This window comes from Bombus affinis, chromosome 7, assembly GCF_024516045.1.
Source record: "Bombus affinis isolate iyBomAffi1 chromosome 7, iyBomAffi1.2, whole genome shotgun sequence".
NCBI classification, from domain to species: domain Eukaryota; kingdom Metazoa; phylum Arthropoda; class Insecta; order Hymenoptera; family Apidae; genus Bombus; species Bombus affinis.
The window spans coordinates 14,201,717-14,223,265 of record NC_066350.1 but is presented as its reverse complement, the minus strand read 5'-3'; the positions used below and the strand labels follow the sequence as shown (position 1 = coordinate 14,223,265).

The 21,549-nt window shown below is 41.5% G+C and overlaps 1 protein-coding gene across 2 annotated transcripts in view; it reads right to left on the bottom strand.

Annotated features, from left to right (window-relative positions):
* Nucleotides 1-21,275, bottom strand: part of LOC126918216 (uncharacterized) — a 42,719-nt gene extending 21,444 nt beyond the window's left edge. Inside the window, exons 1-3 of one of the 2 annotated variants that reach the window (XM_050725906.1) lie at nt 14,623-14,706; nt 14,430-14,537; nt 10,667-10,876 (exon numbers count right to left, since the gene is read on the bottom strand). In XM_050725906.1, the coding sequence (XP_050581863.1) occupies nt 10,667-10,805 (139 nt within the window). In that variant the 5' untranslated portion in view covers nt 10,806-10,876; nt 14,430-14,537; nt 14,623-14,706. Of the gene's footprint in view, nt 1-10,666; nt 10,877-14,429; nt 14,538-14,622; nt 14,707-21,031 lie in introns of those variants that run through there. The other variant, XM_050725905.1, reaches the window with a different exon arrangement.
* Nucleotides 21,276-21,549: the final 274 nt, after the last annotated feature.

The following is a 21,549-nucleotide window of genomic DNA, read 5'->3' as shown; positions in this document are numbered from 1 at the left end:
CGAATGATTATTAGCACGGATTCTGTCAGCTCGCGATTTACGACCGCCTTCAGCATGACAAACGGCCAGCCTAATTCTAATTTATGCCCCGGGGAAGTTCGACTATATTCGACCTCTTACAGCCGTGCAATTTTCGCGCGCTTTCCTGTGAGATTCGAGGCGACCCGCTTTTACTCGCGTTGAGATTTCATTCGCTTTTCTCCTGGTTCCACGGTACATAATATAATGGCAAGATATTAAAAGTTTGTCGGTAACTTGAGTTCTCGATAAGCCAGTTCTTCGCGATGCGGTCGAAAGAACTCGTCTTCGTGAGCGGAGCAACTAAAGGGGGAACGAGAAGAGCACGGCTCGCGCGTCCCATAAAAGCGTTCGGGGCAAAAAGTGCAGCGCGCACGTGGCCAACACCCGCATGCACGCTGCGTTCGCGGTCTCGCGCGCGGACATTGGATCCGCGTGCATCAGAGAGGACGTGCACACGCGGTTGGAGGGCGGGGACGTCGGGTTGGAACCGACGAAAAAGACTCGAGAGGAGAATGGTTGTACATAGAGGGGACGTGAAACGAGTATATAAAGAACAAGAAGGTTGGAACAAGGAGGAGGAGGATCGTGAGCCAACGAGGAGAGGGGAAAGGCGTTTAGACAAAAAAACGGGGTTGACGAGACGAAGCAAGGAATGTACGGCTAGAAAAAAAAAAGGAGTTCCACGAAGAGATAGAGCGGTGGAGATAATACGCGGTGGAAAAAAAGGGAACTCGAGAAAGCAAAAACAGGAACAAGAAGGGAAAAAAGAGAAAAGTGGCGGAACGAGGGGGAAATTTCGAGTGTACACGGACCAGCGGGAACACGCGAGAGACAATGTACATTATGTACACGCGTTATGTCAAAGAGGCAGAAAGAGAGACGAAAAAAGGGCGAAGAGTGGGAGCAGATTGAACGCTGGCAGCATATGCGAGCACGTGACTCACATGGAGCGCCCTTTGTACGCGTAAGTGCAACGCAACTTGTTACAGTATACGTGTAACGTCAACCCTAGCAGCGCGAGCGCGATCTCCCGCACCTATGTGTGCGTAGGTGCGAGTGTACGTGTGCCTGACAGCATACGTGAGCAGTGGTGAACGCTCAACTGCACAAAGAACCCCTCTCAAGGCCGCTGCAGCCGCGATACACACCAATGAGACGCGTGCGCGCGCGACGACGACTCGCGCGTGGAAACACTCGCGAATCGCGAGCGGTGTCGAGCGTATACGGGCGAACGCGCGCTCAGTTTTTATCGTGTCACGCTTTTGCGGCTTTTCAGAGACAATGAGACGAACTACGTCGTTCCAATGATCGGTTGCTCGTTTCGTCAGAACCTCCCGTTGAGGCTGTAATGGAAATTCATTTTTACGCGATTTGGTAGTCGGTCTTGGAGTTTCCATGGAGTCACTGTTAAGTACGTTCGGTTCATGCATACATATGGGGCGCAGGTGGAAATACGAGATCGGTCTATTTACGTCGATCTTCTGAGTTTAAATGTCACTCGGTAATTAAAAGGGTGAATTTTGAGGCGCTTTTGCTAGACTTTTACCGTACAAAAATATTTTCAAGAAATGACAGACAAGATTCTTTAATCGATTTCAGTAATTACTTTTACAATACGTCTAAACAACTAAGTCATTCTCAATGCTTCTACATTACAATATAATTGTTTGGTGTAGTTGCTCTGCCGTTAAAATGTAAATATAACATAGTTAATTAGTTAAAATTAATTAACGGCATACATTGAATTTTAAAGTTGTTTCCTCGTTAAAGGTAGGAAACATAGATTATATTTCTCCATATGATCTTCATTTATAAAGGAAGTCGATAAAATTTCAAGATATACATATGTATACGCCAGGCACGTATTAAATGTTATTGTCAGTTTAACACAATAAAACGTAAAACCACAAATGAGTCACCACGAAGAAAAGTCGAACCATCCAACCAAACTTACGCGTGTACGACATTTCTCGTTCTGTAATAGAAAATATCGCCGGGCCTATTCGAGAGAACCGAAGTCGTAAATACGCGATGATTTCTCCAGGATGTGGACGATCGTTCAAGTAACGTTCCTTAAATCGCACCACGGTGAACGTACCGTACAAAAGCAGCGGATTCTGCGTCTTACTCGAAACCTTACTTCGCTTGACTTTCGAACGCTTCGCGGAAATCTCGTAAAACCTCCAACTCCGATATAAATGTTCCCCACCACGCTACACTAGCAGTGGACAATCGATTCGCGGCGTGCTCCATTTTTTCACCTGAGAATCGAACGATCTTTCGCCGTTTCGAGTAATTCCCTTCGACGAGGCAAGATCTTGTGCTCGCGTTGTACCAACGCGATTGCCCGGCATGGAAACGGCTACGGTAGATACGTTATCGCGATACGGCCAACGAGAAAATTGTAAAAATGAGGGAACAAGGTTGCGCCACGACGCGGCCGGCCATCGATTTCCTACGACTATCTGATTACCCAATAAATTCTGTCCACCGGTTCGCGAGCACGAAGCCCGATCGGATTCTGCGGTGCAGAAGTCGTATCGAGGAAACGTTCCGGAGCTCGCTCGACCGATTGATTACACTCTTATTGACTACGTGACTCGCGATTTCGTTGTCGGCGGAATTAATCGAGGTTCATAGTTGATTGCTTGCAATGTCTCTGTGCTCGACCTACAGTGTATGGATGATGAGGAAATTCTGGTGAAACAGAGAGTAGAAAAATCGTGAATCTATTTTAAGTTTCCAGTGTTTCGGTTAATTCGAATGTTTCGATTTGCTGCATACGAAAATGAATATGTTTGAGGAAGAAATATTTTCAAAAAAATCCCTGTGCAAAGGTACGTGCCTCTAGTAGAAAGTATTTGCACACCCATTTACATGTCGTAATAATTAAGTATAGTAAATTTCGTATTATTTAGTAGTACTTTTATACAAACTATATTTTATATAACGGAAAAGGAATATTACGAAGATGAAGTATAGAACCGATCGAAGAACATTCCATCGAAAAGTACGTTGAAATATTCTTTGCAGCACTGTAGATCTGCAACTAGAGGTTATACGCTCCATCGAATAGCTCTACTTGTATCGAGCAACGACAAAGCGATGCATAGCTTCCGTTTGCGGTATAATCACTAAGAAGCTGCACATTGCTGATTATATCGTTAACTGGCGAATCGCCACTGCAAGTTGGTCACGTGTTGCCACCGTTATTCGATGATTATAATTACAAGCGAATCAAGCCTCTATCTTTGTTTCTTTCTTCCTGTTGCATCGCGGCTAATAATCGACCGAGAATCAAGCGGAAACCGATACCACTAAGCTGATGGAACTCGAGATTCCACGAACATGGAATAGTCTTAAGCTCCGGAATTATGCATACGATAAAATATATTCTCTGATTAGAAAATATTCAATTCAATAGAATATTCTATCGCTGTAATGTACTTAAAAATCTCTCTGCTTCGCTTAATACGTCGGTTTCCGATATATTTTATGCGCCTCTACAATGTTGGAGGTATTATCGATAAGTTTTATAAGTGAACAGTCGCAACTTCCATCGAGAGAAACAAAGAACTGGTTTTGCGAGCTTTAGCTGTCTGCGTGGAACGCATATTCACAGTTCGGTTCAGTTGGTTTCAGTATATACTTCGCTTCTTTCGACGCAGCCATATAAACAGTATCGATATTATCATTTGAATATTTCCCATGAATATTCATATCGTGATAATGAAAGCAATATTCATCAGCCGAGATGAAACTTTAGAAAACTTTCTTTCTCATTTAAGCAAAAGAAGAAAACCTTCAACAAACGATTATAACGATTCGAAGGCGATCAAATAATGGAAATCGCTTGAAAACAGTTAGAAGTACACTTTGTTTAGAGATCGCTATAATCAGGATGTATTTTGGAGGAGCTCGTGAGGAAAAACAGCGGTAGATCTTCACGCTCGATAAAATCACGATGACGAGCCGCGATAAGCGAAACCGTACCACGAAGGGTTGAGGTAATCGAAGGAGAAGGGTTGCCGGGCAGATAAAATCAGCCGAATTTCATGTACGGCTGGAGACGCGTGCTCGAGCCGCCTACGAAGAATACGCTCAGGGGAGCGTAAAAATGTATAACAGTAAAAGAGCGGGGAGAAGACAGGAGTACGCTCACCGCTTCGTCTCAATGAATATTAATGATTCCACGGGGCCAGCTCGCGCGAACGACCTCCGAAATCCGTGAAAAGCACGCGGCGAGCGGTACAATTAGAGTTTTAATTAAAAACGACGCGACGCGACGCCGCGGATAAGAATCGACCTGGCAAGAAGAACGTTAATTGGCCGGAACCACGGGCAACTAGCTTGTTAAGTCGAAAACAATCCGTCATGCGAAAAACATCGTTCCGATGTTTGTTTCGGAGAAAAATATCGTGACAGATATTGCTGTACACTTGCATCGATTAGAAGTTCATTTAAATCTGGATAACGATTGATTGAGTACAGTTTAGTGGTTTTATGAAAATAAAAGAAGTAGAAGTATTACTAAAGTATACGTGGAATTAGGATTTTCGGTAATTCGTAGGAAGTTCTATTTATGATTGCTCTCTGAATTTTTAAATTTAGATATTCGAGAACTTGTGTATAGGTTTAAAATTGCCTCGCACATGCAATTCTGTAGAACCCTAAACTATGACTCTGAAAAATGTTGTAATACTTGGAATTCAATTTCTTAGAAATCGTCTAAGGATTCTACGACGGTTGCAATTGTATATGATAAAAATTTTGAACGATATTAGGAAATGAATTATCCGCTATCTACTACGATTCATATTGTGCAAGTTAACTTCCGGAAGTAACGGAATTTCCATTATGCATTAATAAACATGTTTCCACGAGAATTGCGTAGAGCAGAACGGGAACCTCGCCAGGAATTATACTTACACGATGTTGATCTGATTCATCTAGAGCTAACCCTCTTTCGTGAACAGGGACGTCAACCAGAATCTTGTGAATGTTTCGCTTCTATCGAAGCGAAAAAGGCCAGAGATAAGTGAGAAAATTCAATAAACCTGGTTCTGACGGATAGATAAGAAAGATACGGCATTGTTCTGCTGACGTGAAGATAAAACGCGACTCACCAGTGACGGTAACGAACTATCAACGAGACGACCACGAAAAAAGAAGGAAAAAGAAAGAGAAGGAGGGGACTGGTACGATGAATATTTTAAGGGCTCCGCCAATAACGCCAGGCTCGTTGGATGAATGGAAGGAGACGGCCATCGAGGACCGGACGATCGTCAATGACGAATTTCTTTCAATATTTCATCAAGTCTATAGACTACGGTCGGTGCTTTCGTTCTTCGTGTTCCGGATCGATCGTCTTCGGGATTTCCGCTGGGAAAGCCGTGATGAAGTAAATTCAGAATGAAACGATCGATAGGAATTACAATCAGAATTCGACTCGCGTAACTTTGTCGAGTAACATCTAATCGAAAAATTGTTTTAAAGGAAGCGTAGAAAAAGATAAAGGAATTTTGTATCCGCGTAAGTAATATAATGGTCGAAATTTTGGCGCATCAATTTCTCAGAATTCTTCCATGCAATTTAAGACATTAAAACATTAATTGCTAACATATGGACTATATCTGTTTATGGCTGAAATAAGACCAGGCAAGCTTGACGCATACGCTGCCACGGACGTACAATTATACGCAGAATTCACTGTACTGGTACCAACAGGTTTTTGCGTATATCTCGGAAACTAAGGCCGAGTGGCGGTTATATGTATAGGAAAAAGTTGTTCAGAATCGTGTCTCCGACAAGATATTCAAAAAATTAGCGAAATCGATGATGTGGATAAAATATCGATAATTGCCGGTAATTGTCAGTTGTCTCTAAGAGAAGCAGAACGTCTTACATCAATTTCAATTATCGATTATTACGTATTCAAAATCGAACATTTCAAAGTTCTAGTCCCTATAATTATTACATAATTGTATAAAATTACCCATCATAAATATGTTAATATATAAAATTAAAAAAAAAAAGAACAAGTTCGCAGTTTAAAAAAGAAAAGGGCAATTCTACTGGTCTTCCGGGAGGACGGCGAGTTCACTGTGAAATTCAGTGCACCGATACGAGCGCAGGCTTTACGACAATGTAACATAATACGAAGTTCAGTGTCGAAGGGTTATCGTTTTACGGACGATATCCGATCTTTCTCTTACCGAGAAATTAAACGCCTCCGATTAGAGCGGAATCGCGGGGCATGGACAGTTCGATTCTCTTATCGGTTCGGGCGATGGGAAAGGGGCGCGGGCGTCGTGGTTCGCAGCGAAAACATTAGCGAAGGGGTTATCCGTAACGTTGAAACGTAACGTCGACAACAATAAGACAAGCAAGACGAATCGCCGAGAACGAGAGTGAAAACGGATAGGCGGAAGAAAAAAGAAGCCAGCGTGATCGGGTAACGCGGCGTAATCGTTATTACCGTGGTCGCGTTTACGCGAGCACGATGACGAGGTGGAAGTTTTCTGCAAATGTCACGGGAGAAGACTCGGAACGGGGCTGGCCACAGCTGTTTCTATAAATAACCAACCCCGACTCGATGCAACGGCGCGCTCGCGGTCCGCCAGATTCTGCATCTTCTCTCGAAACCACGCTGGCAAACTATGGTTATTGACCCTCGCACATACACCGTACGCCACCTATTTTCGTTTGAAAAATAACGAACAGACGCGTAATTCAATTTTTCTAACGAGGATTCTTGTCAATTTCCATCTTATTTTCCCTTGGCTTTTGGTAGTATAGAACGTCTTTATCGAGTCCGAGAGGGTTGATATTAGGTATAATATTATCTTTGGGAGATCGATAAAAAAGAACATTTCTTAAATCAGTGGGGAGGATTCGTGATTACTGGAAAAATACATACGTACATTGTTTTGAGGAGCGTGATATTTTCAAGGAATGTTGCGTCACTCCAAAACAATAGTAACACACTTGCAACGGCCGGATGCAATTTGTGGTTTCTTTCGGGACACTTCCATGCGCTGCTCGGCGAGATCAAAGGCTCGTTAGCGACGTATTGCCGTGAAACTGCGGCAAAATGGATTCAGAATGCTATCTGACGACGTTTCCTCGCGGTTAATCGCGCATTTCGAGCGAGCAGGGTGCATTGACCCTCGATCATAAGCATTTTATAGGTGGTTTATAAAATTACGGTCGCTACGCAAGTAATTCTAAACTAATTTGAAACTAAAGTCTGTCTCAACTAATTGGCAGTCTGACGTCGCTTTCTTGGTCTCTGAATAAAACTGCATTTATAGCTATTAACACTACTTCAAAACGAGCAATCAATAAATAATCCGCAAAACATCTACTGTAGTATTAAAACAAAAAGGAAAAGAAAGAAAGAGAAACAAATTTCATAAGACTACTTAATCGTAAATAACTTTCAAGGTTCAACAAATTTCCATGAAATTACTCAAAAAGTCACCTCAAAATGTATCATAAAAATTATTTCTTGGTTGATGAACTTCTTCAGAATTGACCATACACCATATACATACGTACTATTTGAAAGCGTGTAAGATACGATATCGAGGCACTCGTCGAGCAATCGTCGCGGCACGGTTCACGGTTCGATACTGCAATCTCTGGTGGACGATCGACATCCGAGATTCGGGGAACGAGCCGTTGCATCGCGTTTTATGGCGCGTTTTACTCCGGTGTGTGCCTGACCATCGGTCTTTTCTCCTCGCTCCTCCTCTCTGTCTCTTTCCTCCTACTCTCCTGTCGATCCAAGCGACCGCGCCGTCTCTTTCGCCGTAAAGGAGGCTCGAGCAGCGGTGCAGGGTCATGGCCGGACATCGTCTGCCATACTCTCGCCTCTACACCCACGCTACATCTGTTATACTCGCCCCCTTTCGCTCGCTGCACCCTCGTAAAGCCGCGTTTCATTATGCGCCGAATATAAGTTACCGCAATTTACGCCTCTGGCTCGCTCCTCTCCTTCTCTCTCTCTTCTTATCTTCTGTTTTCTCTTTGCGCCAGTCTTTTGCGTGGTATGTTCCAGCAAAATTTCCGTGGTTATTGTTACAATGAAGAAGGATTGCATCGAGAAGAGACAGTTGAGAAACTAATGGACAAAGTTGAAAGCAAGTGCACATGATGGTGATTATGAGAATCGTGATTAGAAGGATCGCAGTTTGAAAGTTTCCTTCCACAAGTTTAACCTTTTTTACAACATTCATGTTACAGCCAATGATATTGAGGCAATTTTTATTTGATTTTGTTTTCATCGATGAAACGACAGAGAAGGGAAGTTCTCTTCCCGAAACTAAACTTCTGGTTTCAAAAAGTTTCGCTGCAAAATGTATACTAAAATTTATTGATCGATTATATAATAAAAATTGTCGAAGTGCAAAGAGTCAATCGCGATACACGCAGCTAAAAGTCATGAGGCAACAAGGATGACATTTTTTAGTTACCTTTATCATGTTATATTCTAATCAATCTACTTGAACAAATAAAAATCACGAATCTACGATCGTCTTACTGAATGGCGTCGTTTCTTTCGTTAGTTGTAATTAGTTCCAAGAAAAGAAAACACTACTGAACAATGTTCTTTAAAGCGAGCGCAAATGTAAATTACTAAAAATTCTGGGAAAAAGCGTCAGAGCATTAAGGAACAAGGACCTAAGAAGACATTGAAACTGGAATCAAATTAATCACGCGAAAGGACGGGCAAATGTAAATCACGCGATGACACGCGCGTTTCACAACCTACGTGTCCGTTTTCTCTCGAACGTCCGCGAAATCACGGCAAAAGGTGTCGGGATATCTCGCAACCATCGCGATGGACCGAAATTTTTCGACGCTGACTCATGGGACAACGACCGCTGTCAAATGTATCAGAATTTTCGACAAATCGTGCAACAGCCGACGCGTGTCAACGACCTGGACGAAACGACGATCGTTCCGCGACTTTACGAACGTTCGCGTGTATCGTGAGTCCTACTAAATAATACAAAGCAAACTTCCCTATATTCTACGTCTTAATTTTGACGAATTTGTTGCGCTTTCGATAGCGATTAATCGTTTTTTTACATCTGCAAATTGATTAAGAAGTAATTCTTTGTTGGCAGAGAATTTATATATCGAACCTCTGAAACCATAATTTATATATTTGACGCTTAATTTTTAGTAAAAGCAAACTATCATAGTATAATGTGCACGGAAATTATATTCGATTTTTACTGTTATTAATGCTATGTATATTGAAACAGACTACTTAATTCTATGTCTTGTTGCTGTCAATGACGAAACAGAATGAGAATTGCAGATTGATCAGTACATATTTTAGGGAACATACAATACTTAAAATAATGAACAAAGATAAATATCACTGAAAAAGTTGACTTTTTGTAATTTTTTCTCGCAATCAGAAATTACAACCACCGAAATATTTTACTAAACGCCCACATAACCCACTTTCTGTCTTTTCCCTGAGGATCAATAAAAAAAATTAACATTGGAAATCGGTGACATACTCGTGCTCCTACTTATGTAAAAAATTTCGAAGAGAACCATTTCGGATAACTTCGTGTGTGAAATGAATATGAAGCGTGAATTTTTGAATGATCTATGATTTTTTTATAGGAACTCGATGAAAAACATGATTCTAAAAGTATCTTTCAGGTTTGAAAAGGAAATTGACTGCAGAGTCGCGTTGTTCCACTCGAAAGTTATCCGCGTTGTACCGCGCGACAACCACGTGTTGCATTTCTAGTGGATATGCAGCGTGCTGTCCTACTCTCGAGTGTATATTCCCGCGGCTGCAGCGTGTGAGAAGTGGAAATTAATTGCGTCGCACGTATTATAAATCTCAACGTATTCAGAGTTTATTAAAAAGTAACAATTTTCAATTGGTGTTTACAAAATCATCAATAATGTAAGGAAAAAAAACATACATTTTTCAATAAATAAATAAATAAATAAGGTAAAGAAAATAGGTCATATATGGGTATCAAAAATTCACAGCATCTGTTCAAAAAAACAACAATGACTGTATTTATAAATATTTCGCGTCGCAGCAATAGCTGCAATATTGCGAATAACTTTTTAAATTGATCTACATAACAAGAATTACGTTAAGCATTTTAATATTTTTTTTGCATTTTGCTTAACTTTTTCCGAGTGTCTACATTTATTTTTATATTTTCTCGACTAGATCCACCAGTCCCCGTAGACGATCAGAAAACGTCTCGTGGACGGTATTGTCATTTTCTCATGCAATTGCCTCTATTTGGTCGCCCTTCGAAATGGTCTTCGAATGCATCTTTCTGAAAAGCCGTCGGAAGGATATCGTGGTAAGACTGGATCTATCCAATAGATAAATGGATACATCCTAGCCATGAGACCGGGACCAAGTGGAAAGAACAAGAAAGACGCGGCCGTGGCACGTGTCAACGAGCCACATGACCACGCAAAGTACGGTAGTCGATTGTTCGTCCCTTTCTATCGAAAGATAAACTAAAGTTGAGGCCATAAACTCAACATGTTGTTCATTGCGCTGGATAGTTCGACATTTGTACCAGAACGCGTAGGAAAATCTTGAGAAAGGTGCAAACCAATTTTAATAAATCGTTCAACTCACGATTTCGTGACGGATGCTGGTCGTTCCTGTTTCGGAGGACCTGTTGCAGAGCGGCGTACAGAGCGAGCATCAGTTGCTCCAGCTCCTGTCCCTGGACCTCTGCTTCGTCGTCGGACGGCAATATGAATGGGATGGCCATTTCTCGATCGTGGCAGGTGCACTACGATTTTCAGATCTTGAATACTCTGCTGCTCTCTTCTCGTCTCGGCACTGCAATCGAACCAATGTCAGTGGATCAAGCACTACCACTTTTTGAAATTTCTCTCTCGATTCTATTTTACGCTACTCTCTTTTCCCCGCAGGCACAGAATCGCCGTTAAATCGAAAAATATCGACGGTTCAAGAGTCAAAGGGGATCGCAAACATGAATTTTCCCCAATTCGACACAAAAGGTATTTTCGTGGCCACACACGTGCCTTCGAGCTTCGACGGCGCACGCTCAATGTTCGTCGCCGCGGTTACGAAGGTCTCTATCGTCGTCACTGATTGTCCGTAGAGAAAACGCACGTGGCCAGAGAAGAACGCAACGCGCCAACCAGTTGACGAAAATCGTGATCCGTGGATTTACGACGATCGAGAAAATGAATAAGTACGCGATCGACTGTGCGTGCGATTAGTCTGATTTCTTTCTCTATCCGATGCGCGTGTCTTAATCACGTCGCCTGCAACGCCTATAAGGTGGATCCTCGAATGGATCACTTTCCATGAGTGGAATCTGTCTGCCGTTGAACTCAATCGATTATCGAACTCCGTTTCACGGACGGTCGAGATTCACTGGAATATCGAAGTTCGAGATGGATGGGGGCGCGCTCGCACGTCCGACGATCTCCACAGAGGCACGGATGGATGACAGTTCGAAAACGTTTCGTGGGACGATGGCACAAAGTTCAATGTCCTCCGGTCAAATGTACGACACACGATGCACTGACTGAGTCTATTGGCAAAAGCGTCAATTTGCTTTTCTCTTACACCGAGCACAAGCGAAATATTCGCGCGAGAGGGAATAGAACAGGGAAAATTGACTTCTTTCGTCCGTTTCTTCGATTCCCACACACGCACACGGTCGATGCTATATAACACGTTGCGTCTCGCTACTGTCCTCTTTGACGCGACTATCACACGTGTGTACGTAGCAAAAGTGCAAGAGAGAAAGTAATGCGACACGAGAACTCTCGACTGAGCTTAGGTAACGAGAAACACGTCTACACTCCTCGAGATCTAGCGTGGTAATGATTCTGTGCTTTCGTTTCAGCCACTCGGCCCGCACGTTCTGCCTCGCGGCGGCAACCGATTTACCCCACTCCGCTAGCCTCGCGCGGCCGGTTGCTCCAGCAGTGGGGGAACGATGCGCGCGCATCCGGACTCGTACGATGCGAGGAAAGGGAGAAAAGAACAGTCGCTAGTGGGGTTGTGTGTGTGTGAACGTTGCGAACGTGTAATCGTGTGGTTGCGCGTGGTCCGTAGCGTTGTAAATTTACCGGTTAGGGTCAAGTAGGGTAAAAAAGATGGAAGGAAAATCAAAACTTTCGAAACCGAGCATGGCACGATGTCCCGTGTTTTACGCGTCGACGAAACATCGATACGATGCACTCACTCGAAAGAGTCGGCGAATGCAGCGCGGGCAGAAGATTTTGCGCGCCATTTCTCCAGGTTTGTAACCTCTCCTAACGTTGTCGTTTTTCTTTTGTTCTCTTTATTCCGGTTTTGTATATTAGTCGTATCGTAAAAACGATAGTTCTCTCAAGGATAAAAGATTTTCCTTTCGAGCATCCGACGCGAAACGCTGGCGAAGGCATAGCAAAGCAAAGCAAAGCGTGTAGCACGTAGCAATGCGATCTCGACAGGAGAGAGTGAGAGGGAACCCATACAAACGAGCGGCACGGTTGTATGCACTTCGGAACGGTTCGTAGAGGCGCGTATGACACGACGGAGCGACACTCGAGCGTAACTGCGTAGTTTCTGCGAGCAACTTCACGGGGGTAGTTGATGGAGTTTTACCAATACATTCACGTTTTCGGGAAATGGAATTATAGACTCTGAAAAGTTATCGAGAACGACTCGCATTATCGCGATAGAGTAGCTCGAGTAACATCGTTGTATAATTTAACTTATGAAATACGTTCCTGCTTCCATTCTTCTCCTAATAATTGCTCAGTTTTTCCATCGAAACTAAGATAAAACGCACGTGAAAATACCGACTTTGAACGATGAATAAATCAAAGTCGCAACGGTGTCTTAATTTCGCGATAATTTGCGAAGATGCGACAGATATCTCTGGGACCGTGATGCTTGGTTAAGCGACAATTTTTTATGCGACCAATGAATGGGTAAACAGGAGGAGAAACAAGAATACAATGTGCTCCTACTGTGAGCGCTGATTCACAATGCATACGATACACCCAGCGCACTGTACAATGAAACCACATAAATAAGTATCGGCATATTACTCTGCACGGGGACAATGGGATCAAACAAGAAGAAAAAAAAGGGGAAAAAATGCAGAATCGAAAATTGACATAATTAAATGCTTTATATAAACAATCCTATATTATCACTTACAACCTGTAACATTTTATTTCTACGGCATTGACCTATGCAATGCTAATACTATGTAATATAGAATAGTTAATGATTATATCTCTTAATCTAAGACAGGCTTATAAAAAAACTGAAACAAAAACATAGATCAATTTAGAAATAGTCGGAAATTACAAACATTTATAACTAAGTATTACTACATTCATTAGGAAAATACTATCGTAAATGATCGATTAATACGTTAAATCAAGATACTCTTTATCCGTACAAGTTTTCAGAATTACGCATAGTAGTCACACAATAGCTTGTTGGCACCGAATAATCATTTTTCGCGATCCGACTTGCAAATCCGTTCTCGCGAGACAAAGAGTCCAACGAAACCGTCGAACGGGCAAAGTATACGTACACGCATTATCCTAAGTACGATGCACCGATTCCAACATGATCGAGCAAGCGAGTCACTCGAATCGACGAACGATCGTGGATTATCTGCATTCACCGGGGCAGGTTGACGACAAGGCACAAGAGGAGAATAGATTAATGGCGGGAACGGCGCCGAGAGACATTGTCATTGGATATCAGATGAGAGAGATCAAGAGAGAGAACACGAACGAGAGAGAGGCAGTTAAAGGCCAGGTGAGTCCTTCGTGTATCAGGGATGGCGTTACAGAGAGATGACATTACTGCCACGGACCATAGAAACTGGAGTCGACGAGAAGAGAAGCGGGTCTATCCTGATGGAGAATGCCACATCGATATCGACAGATCGATCCTTAATCCCAGCTACAGTTTATAGGCAACAATTTCACGCGAGCCACAATCTAAGTCTAGGCAGATGCACGGCTTGTACCGTTAATCAAATTTTCCTGCACGGATGCAGAAAAATATTAATTGACTGGATCGGCGAAACGTCGATCGAGAACGCGAGCACGAACTACTTCTGCACGTCGCGAACCCTTTCATTCGTTTGTCTGTCCGTACGGTGATTTATGACTGGCGCGTAGATTAGATTTTATTGGGATCTTAATTAGTTGGTAATCTCGAGATGCGGCTACCGAGTTACCTTCGTAACGTGATTGCCATCATTTCTTTGATCCTTTTGCGTTCGAGCGAGGATGGGAGCGATTATATCGCTGGAAAACTTGATTTCCCGGTGAAACAGTAAGGTGAAACCTTATCGAGAGCGAAGATAATGATAGATACATGAAGCAATAGTGCTACTAACGTTTTGTTTCGGACGATCTTCCTTCCACTTTCCTTTTCTTCATAGGTATTTTTTCTGAATACCAGCCAAATACCGCCCGACAATCCAAATTTGTTAGTTAAATGTGAACTGGATGTAAAAGTAATTCTTTAATTTTCATGTAGTATCTAGTACGATGAAGAAACGAGTTGAAAGATTGATTTTGCTGACTTACATGAAAGCGATAAGATTCACTGTTTTATCAAATTGTACTTTAGTAACTTCGATCACTACTAACTGTCTCCTCTCCTCTGCTCGCGTTTATAAGGAAGTATAAGCTTATCTTATCTTCATCGATCACTACAACAGTATCAGTTACAGTAAAGTTACATTTTTTCAATTCAAGACTACCTATCCTCATATCCTCATATCCCTGTCTTGTTTATTGCAAAGTCCTATTTAAATTCTGACATAACATATACTTTAAAACATCAAATTCTTTCTTAATTTTATCAAATACATTTTTTTAATAATATTTCACTCAAACCATCCTGAATTTTAAACGCTTGCAGGATCATTTCTACTCCGTTTCTTTTTCATTTAGGTCAAACTATTCTAATTGGCTGTCTGTTTAATCTCAATTTAAATACATAGTTTATTTTTCAAAGGTATCATCTCTTTAGTTTTATAATTAAATATGTCGCAACTTAGTGTCAATACATTTTCATCGTTTGAAAGAATAACGTAGAACACTATTTTATGAAAATTCACAGTGGCCTTACACCACTGTGATTTTCAACCTGCAATCGTCTATCGAATCGTATGATATTTAGCTCAGCGATTCTGGTCGTCTAACTATCCTTAAAGCGATCAATGTTAACGATTCACGAGTTTAGCGGCTCGGAAGTGGCTCTCTGTCGTCGGTGTGGCCCGGGTCTTTCGTTTTATTTCCACGGAAAGCATTGAATCGGTTCCTGGCCGGTAGCGGGCGAGATTTAAAACCGGTAGCACCGTATGCTCCGACTGGATTGTATATTTTTAGAACGACCGGCATCCTCGCGTGGGCGGACACGCTGGTCACCGGTCCAGGAACCTGCACCACGTTGTTTCCAGCGCGCACGATGATCCCCTTTTGTCGGCGGATCACGCTCGTCGCAGATTTCTCAGCGTTCGTTCTTCTGGCAACGTGCCGTGAAGCAAGGATAATTCGTTGGGATTTAGAGGGACGCCACCGGTGCTCATTTTTCAAAGAGAAATCTTCGATCGATATAAGGGTGTTAAGAGATCAGCCAGCCTGTTGTGTGTCTTCGATTTTGATTTTAAAAAGAAGTTTGAGGTCCGAATAATTTGAAAGTAGGACATTCATTTATTGCAAGATTTGTCACATTTTCCGTGAACTTTGGAACTTTAACGGCGATAGTATGATATAGTAGGATGTTATTTTGGGTCAGCTATGTTTTAACATTTTGAAATTCAACCTTGAATTTCCCTTGAATTTTTTGTATAAAATAATCAAAATACTATGTTGTCAGAAAGTTTCTCCAAATAATAACAAAAAAATGAGAAAACGGGAAATCCGTGGAAATTCGCTAAATCTCATCAAACCACGATCGGAAATTTATTTTACATCATAGTAACTCTTTACTTTCAAGCATTTGCACTCGAAAAATTGTCGATAACTCTCCAACTGTACTCCCACGAGTAAATTCCTTCTAAAGATTACACACACGAGTGTTATACGTAACAGAAACCAAATAACAGAGATAAAGGAACTGGCGTACGTATTCTGCGTGATTACGGTAACTCAACGATAAGGCTCTACGTCATGCTCCAAAAATGATATTTTGGTGATGATACCCGTCGATCGGCAACGAGAACACGTTTTTCGTCCTTTCTACCATTATACACACGTTGCTGTCGTTTACGAGGTTAATAGTAAGAGCAACGTTAGTAAGCGTCTTTCATACTGGCTGCAAAAACTCGCCAGTTGGACGAGTAATTGGCCACGATGCAAGGATACGAATGAAAGTTCTCAGCGAGGTCATTGAAGGCGGACAGGGTCAGGAAAAATCGTGGACGAGAGTTACTTTAATCGTATTTCAACATTTCTTAAACGAATCGTTAAACATGCTATTAAATGTATTCTCCTCTTAATTGTTGTTATATTTTATGTCGGAGTAACATTAAACTCTCGTGCAGTATTTCTATTTATCTAGAATGCCGTACTGAAATTGTCGTAACATGTTACAAGATTTACGAAAAAGTGAGTTAGAATTTTATTCGATTAAATATACTTAGGAAAAGCGACGGTGAAGCTTTATAAATAATTGTAGAAAATGTGAACTAGGCTTTTTGCAAGATTTCTGATATTGCAGTTGTCTTTAATGAAAACAATTACATATGCAATTTCCTTTGTAACGATTCTTACATGCAATGTAGATTTAATCTACATCCGTTGTCAGGTAACTTAATCTCGCGTAAAACTTGAAGCAACGAAATTAACGTACAAAAAAGCAGCACGATTGAGAATCACATCCAAAAGGTGACTCAGCTTATCACGTAGATGGTACGAATTGCATTTCTTATCATTTTTTATCGGATTATCGGGTGCATTCACCCTATCCCGCCGGTTCATCGAACTAGATTTATTGCTTGTTTTGTGCAAATGTCGACTCGCCGGACCGGAAAGAAATTATTAAAACGGCGTAATGACCTTACGGCGACGTACCACAATAAAAAAGTCAGTAACCAAGCGCAGTAACTAAAAAAATATAAAATGAATCGAATAACAATAGCCGGAAAACTGTGGCCGTGCATTATTTGTAATTCACGAGCGAATCTCGTGTCTCAAGCTTACCCTAACGATTTCATTCCATCGTCAATGACATCACGTTCCAAAGTCGCAAGAATTATCGTTCGTTCCATCGAATTTACAAATTGAGTGTTTTATAATACCTCGTGTAACAAAACGAAAAGATGAGATCGATTTGTGTGAAAATCTTAACCAAACAGCAATAAAAACGGTTTTATCTTCCGGTATCGAAACGGGATCGCTCGATAAGCATCAGGAAAAAAACCCATTTACATCTGTAGTCATCGCTGCTTAAAAGTTACAAAAGATTCCAGTGAGTGATAATCGAATGACCGGCGAAAACGTAAGAACCGGGTATCGATATCCAATTACGTGTCCCTTCGGTTTTTCCTCCTTCTTCGTCTACAACGAGCAACGTATTTGCAAATCGCGTCAGAAATACGCGTTTTCACTTTTATCAGCGAAAAGTGTGATAGAACGACGAGAGAAACATGTAGAAAATTGTTGAATTTCGTAGCGAAATGGAGCGCATGAAGATGGATTTATAGAGTGCGCAGGTGCGAAGACGCGACTAATATCGGCAATTTTGTAATTCTGAAAGCGTCCATTCGGTAAACGCGTACCGAGCAGTCGAAGTGAAAGAACTCCGCGTTCCGAGAAGTGCACAAACGTCAGTCACGAAAGCACAGAGACACGTGCACGCGGGCACACGTAACGCGATGGGATTTCTCGATAAGTGAGCACCTCAATGTCAGAGGAAATTATTCCCCTCGGATTTTTAAGACTTCAGAACGATTTTTTCGATACCTTCGATACGATCTGAGACGATGGATTACGATCGTGATAACGTTATATATCGTCGCTGTTTGCTCTTTGTTTGAGACCTATCATATTATATAGCATGTTGGGAAGAGAATGAAATATTATTTGTGATTGTTCGTTGGTGATTTTTCTGTGTTATCGATTTACTTCCTGTGGTTTTATAAAGTACGTTTAGTTCGTCGAGCTAATTGTCACGCTAATTGTTCATTGGGTTTCATTAAAATTGCCAAGGCGTCAAGCCTTCTACAAAGTCTGTCTGGTAGACAACGTTTATCAATTTCCTTATCACATTCCAATGTATCTTAATGTACATTTATTTTTAGCTTCTTGCTCATTATCGAATCGATATTCGTTGCAACACTAGAATAAAATGAAATTAAAATATTCACTAAGTATGTTAAATATATTTTCTCCTATCTTCATAATTTAGCTTGAAACGTCGCCAGGAAGTATCAGAAATTTCAAAATCATCTACTTCACAAAATTAATAGCCATTTCTATCTGCCTATTACACCATACTCGTTCCGATTAGTGTCTTTTATTTTATAATCTCCATGAATCTTAATATTTTTCTTTTACTAATTTTTTTATTAATAATTAAGTACCTACTTTATTTAAAACTGAATTTTGGATACAAAATTTTATTCTTACACCTTCCAAATTCCTAGGATTTGATTTTTAAGAACATTTTAAAGAGTATTTACATATAATTTCAACCATTTGCTTTATGAATTGTTTTCACCTCTTTAGCATTAACGATTTTCAAATATTCTCTCGGCTATCTCTCAGATAAATTTCATTAGAATTAGCACATATGAATTCGAAATATTTCTTTCTCAGTCCATCTATTTTCCCATAAATGTTTCAAATCGTCATGGACAGGCATAGAACAAAGTTTGGCTCGACGTGGTCGATTATATAAGTTGTAGCAGATATTTGATAGCAGATCGTTTTTCTTCACGATAAGCAATTATATCAATCATGTCTGTGAAGGACGTGACTATTCTACACGAGATTCGTAAATCGAACAGCGGAAATGAAGAATTCGCGAGGGTGTTTGCGGATGCGATAACGAGGGGCCGCAAAGTCAGATTATCTGTCGCCTTCTGTGTGCTAGTAGCAACAAAACATCGAACCACTTTGTCGTCATCGTTGTCATAATTGTGAAACGACCGAAATTTCCTCGCAAAGGCTGTTCTGATCGCGAACCGATTCACCAAGATACCGGTTCTTTTCGCCACGCGCCGCGGAACCAATCGACATCTTCGTAAACACAGCGTGACTCGCTTAAAAGTGTGGCGGGTCAGTAGCACGATCGCGTGCCACGCTATCGATACTGACTTTCCTTAAACTTTCAGATAACCGACGTTGATCAACGTTACACTGATACTGGTAAAAAAAAGTGTAATCAGTAGCTGGGAACATTTCTGTTTTATTACGACGAATGCTAAGTACGAGAAGTGAAAATGAATCAAAAGTGTGCAGAAGATAGAAATTTTGACATGTGATAGAATTATATGGAGGATAAACGAAGGAACAGATGTTATATACCTAAATATCTCGTCGATGACATTTTCCATAGAATCGATTAATCTAACCGAAGAAACAAGTAATTGCCAATTGAATTGATTGAGCGAGTTATCAGAAGATACATCAACATCTGGAAGATCAGTTTACATATCACTTTACTCCAACTTGCAAACTTCTCAGAAACTTCGACTGGCAAACAGAAACGTTCCTAAAAATGCCGGACGCGGTGCGGTCATCGTGATTGGAATCCAGGTCGTATTCGTCGAATTACGCTACTGTAAACCGCAGCGTCGACATGGCTCAAGGTCGTACGCAACTTTCCAACATTGGAAGCTTTCGATTTCCTTCTTCCGCAAATTTCAACCTTCAACGATGCGAAATGTTTAGAATTATTTAAAAAATTGCGTAAAAAGAAAAAGGACATTTGAACTTCTCCGCGTGTATAAAAAATCGGGAAAGAGAAAAAAAGAATAAGAGGATGAAAAGCAAAAATTGGCTCCAAAAGAAGAAAGCGGAGAGCAATCGGATGAGAGCAAACGAATGCTCGCGCAGTGAGTAAGCCTGGTGCGCTTGCAGGTGCATGGACGTGCATTCCCAGCTGTGAGGGCGTAATATGCAGGTAGACGCGCGGAAATCGTAGATAACCAGTGAACGTGAGGTATCATCAAGGTCCGATAGATAGGAATATAGTTCGTTTAGGCAGGACAAAAAGAGTATCATCAGACGAGCTAATCGTGGGACATGCCGGCCTCTAACGATAACCTCGGCAGTCCAGAACCTGCCCTTGCAGGCTAATAAAACGGTATCTGTTTCAGATAAAGCCATGTATACCGAAGTTGCATGCACGGTTCGCGTAATGTTGCAACGACGACGATAATCGTGCGTCTTCCCCAAAGAGTGTTCAGCCACGCGTCAGATAACAATTTCCTCGACCTTGTCTAAAACACTGATATAGACATTTAGTCTCGCGTGTTTTTCGATCTAACGGTCTATGACGCAGTTTCATCGTAGATGTTTATTTGGTGCATACGACGGCATTTCGCTAGCTGTCCTTGAATCGTGACAATGGTTTAACCGCTAATACGAAACTTTCCTACGACGACTACGTGTTACACGTGTCCATTGTTTTACCGCGATAATGTGTTTTTACTCGACCTTCAATTCAACGATGACGAACAAATATTCAAGATCTGTTCAATAACAGGGAACGTTTCCTTCGTATAATTTTCTAAGTTCTGTATTTTAGGATGTTTACTCTATTAAACGGTATTGTAGTATTTTTTTCGCACTATTTCGAAACGTACTATCTTGGAATGTTTTTGGTAATCGAATGTAGACGTGATTTTCGAGACCCGTTAAATAAAGTGGTTATTACTTATACGGATGCAAGTTGCGTGTCACATACGTTGAACGAGGAAATGTAAAGTTTATCATGTGCGATCGATAAAAGAGAAATGGCAACTTCGATACATTTACTCACCGAAATGGAAGATTCACGAGCTGGAGCAGTCGGATTATTTTCAAAACACGTTGGACTGTTTCGAATATCAACAGGTTGTGATGTCTAGACTAAATCTGGAGTACACGATGATTTAACGAAAGCAAGCTCTCGAAGACTAATTTTGAAAATGTTGGTCGCGTCGGTGGCTAGCTTAATCTCGACGAGATTTATGGGCTGTGACGGAGGGGTTCGGGACACGTGGCTCCGCTTGTTTTCCACCAATCACAGCACGCTGCTTCGGGTCTCGCTACGTTTTACTTGGCCAATCCTGGTGTAACCTGCTCGCCGCCTCCGTCACCATTGGCAGATACCAGGCTGATGACTCCTGCGATTTTCACCAAGAAACCAAACAGAATCCCTGATCGCTAGCGGCGCGCGCCGCTTGTTATCAAACCAGTAAAAATTCGCTATCAAGGGATGATACAATCACCAAGGAATTCCTCTATATTTAATTAGTCGATGTGAGTATTTTTTCCGCTTACGTGATCTTCTACGCA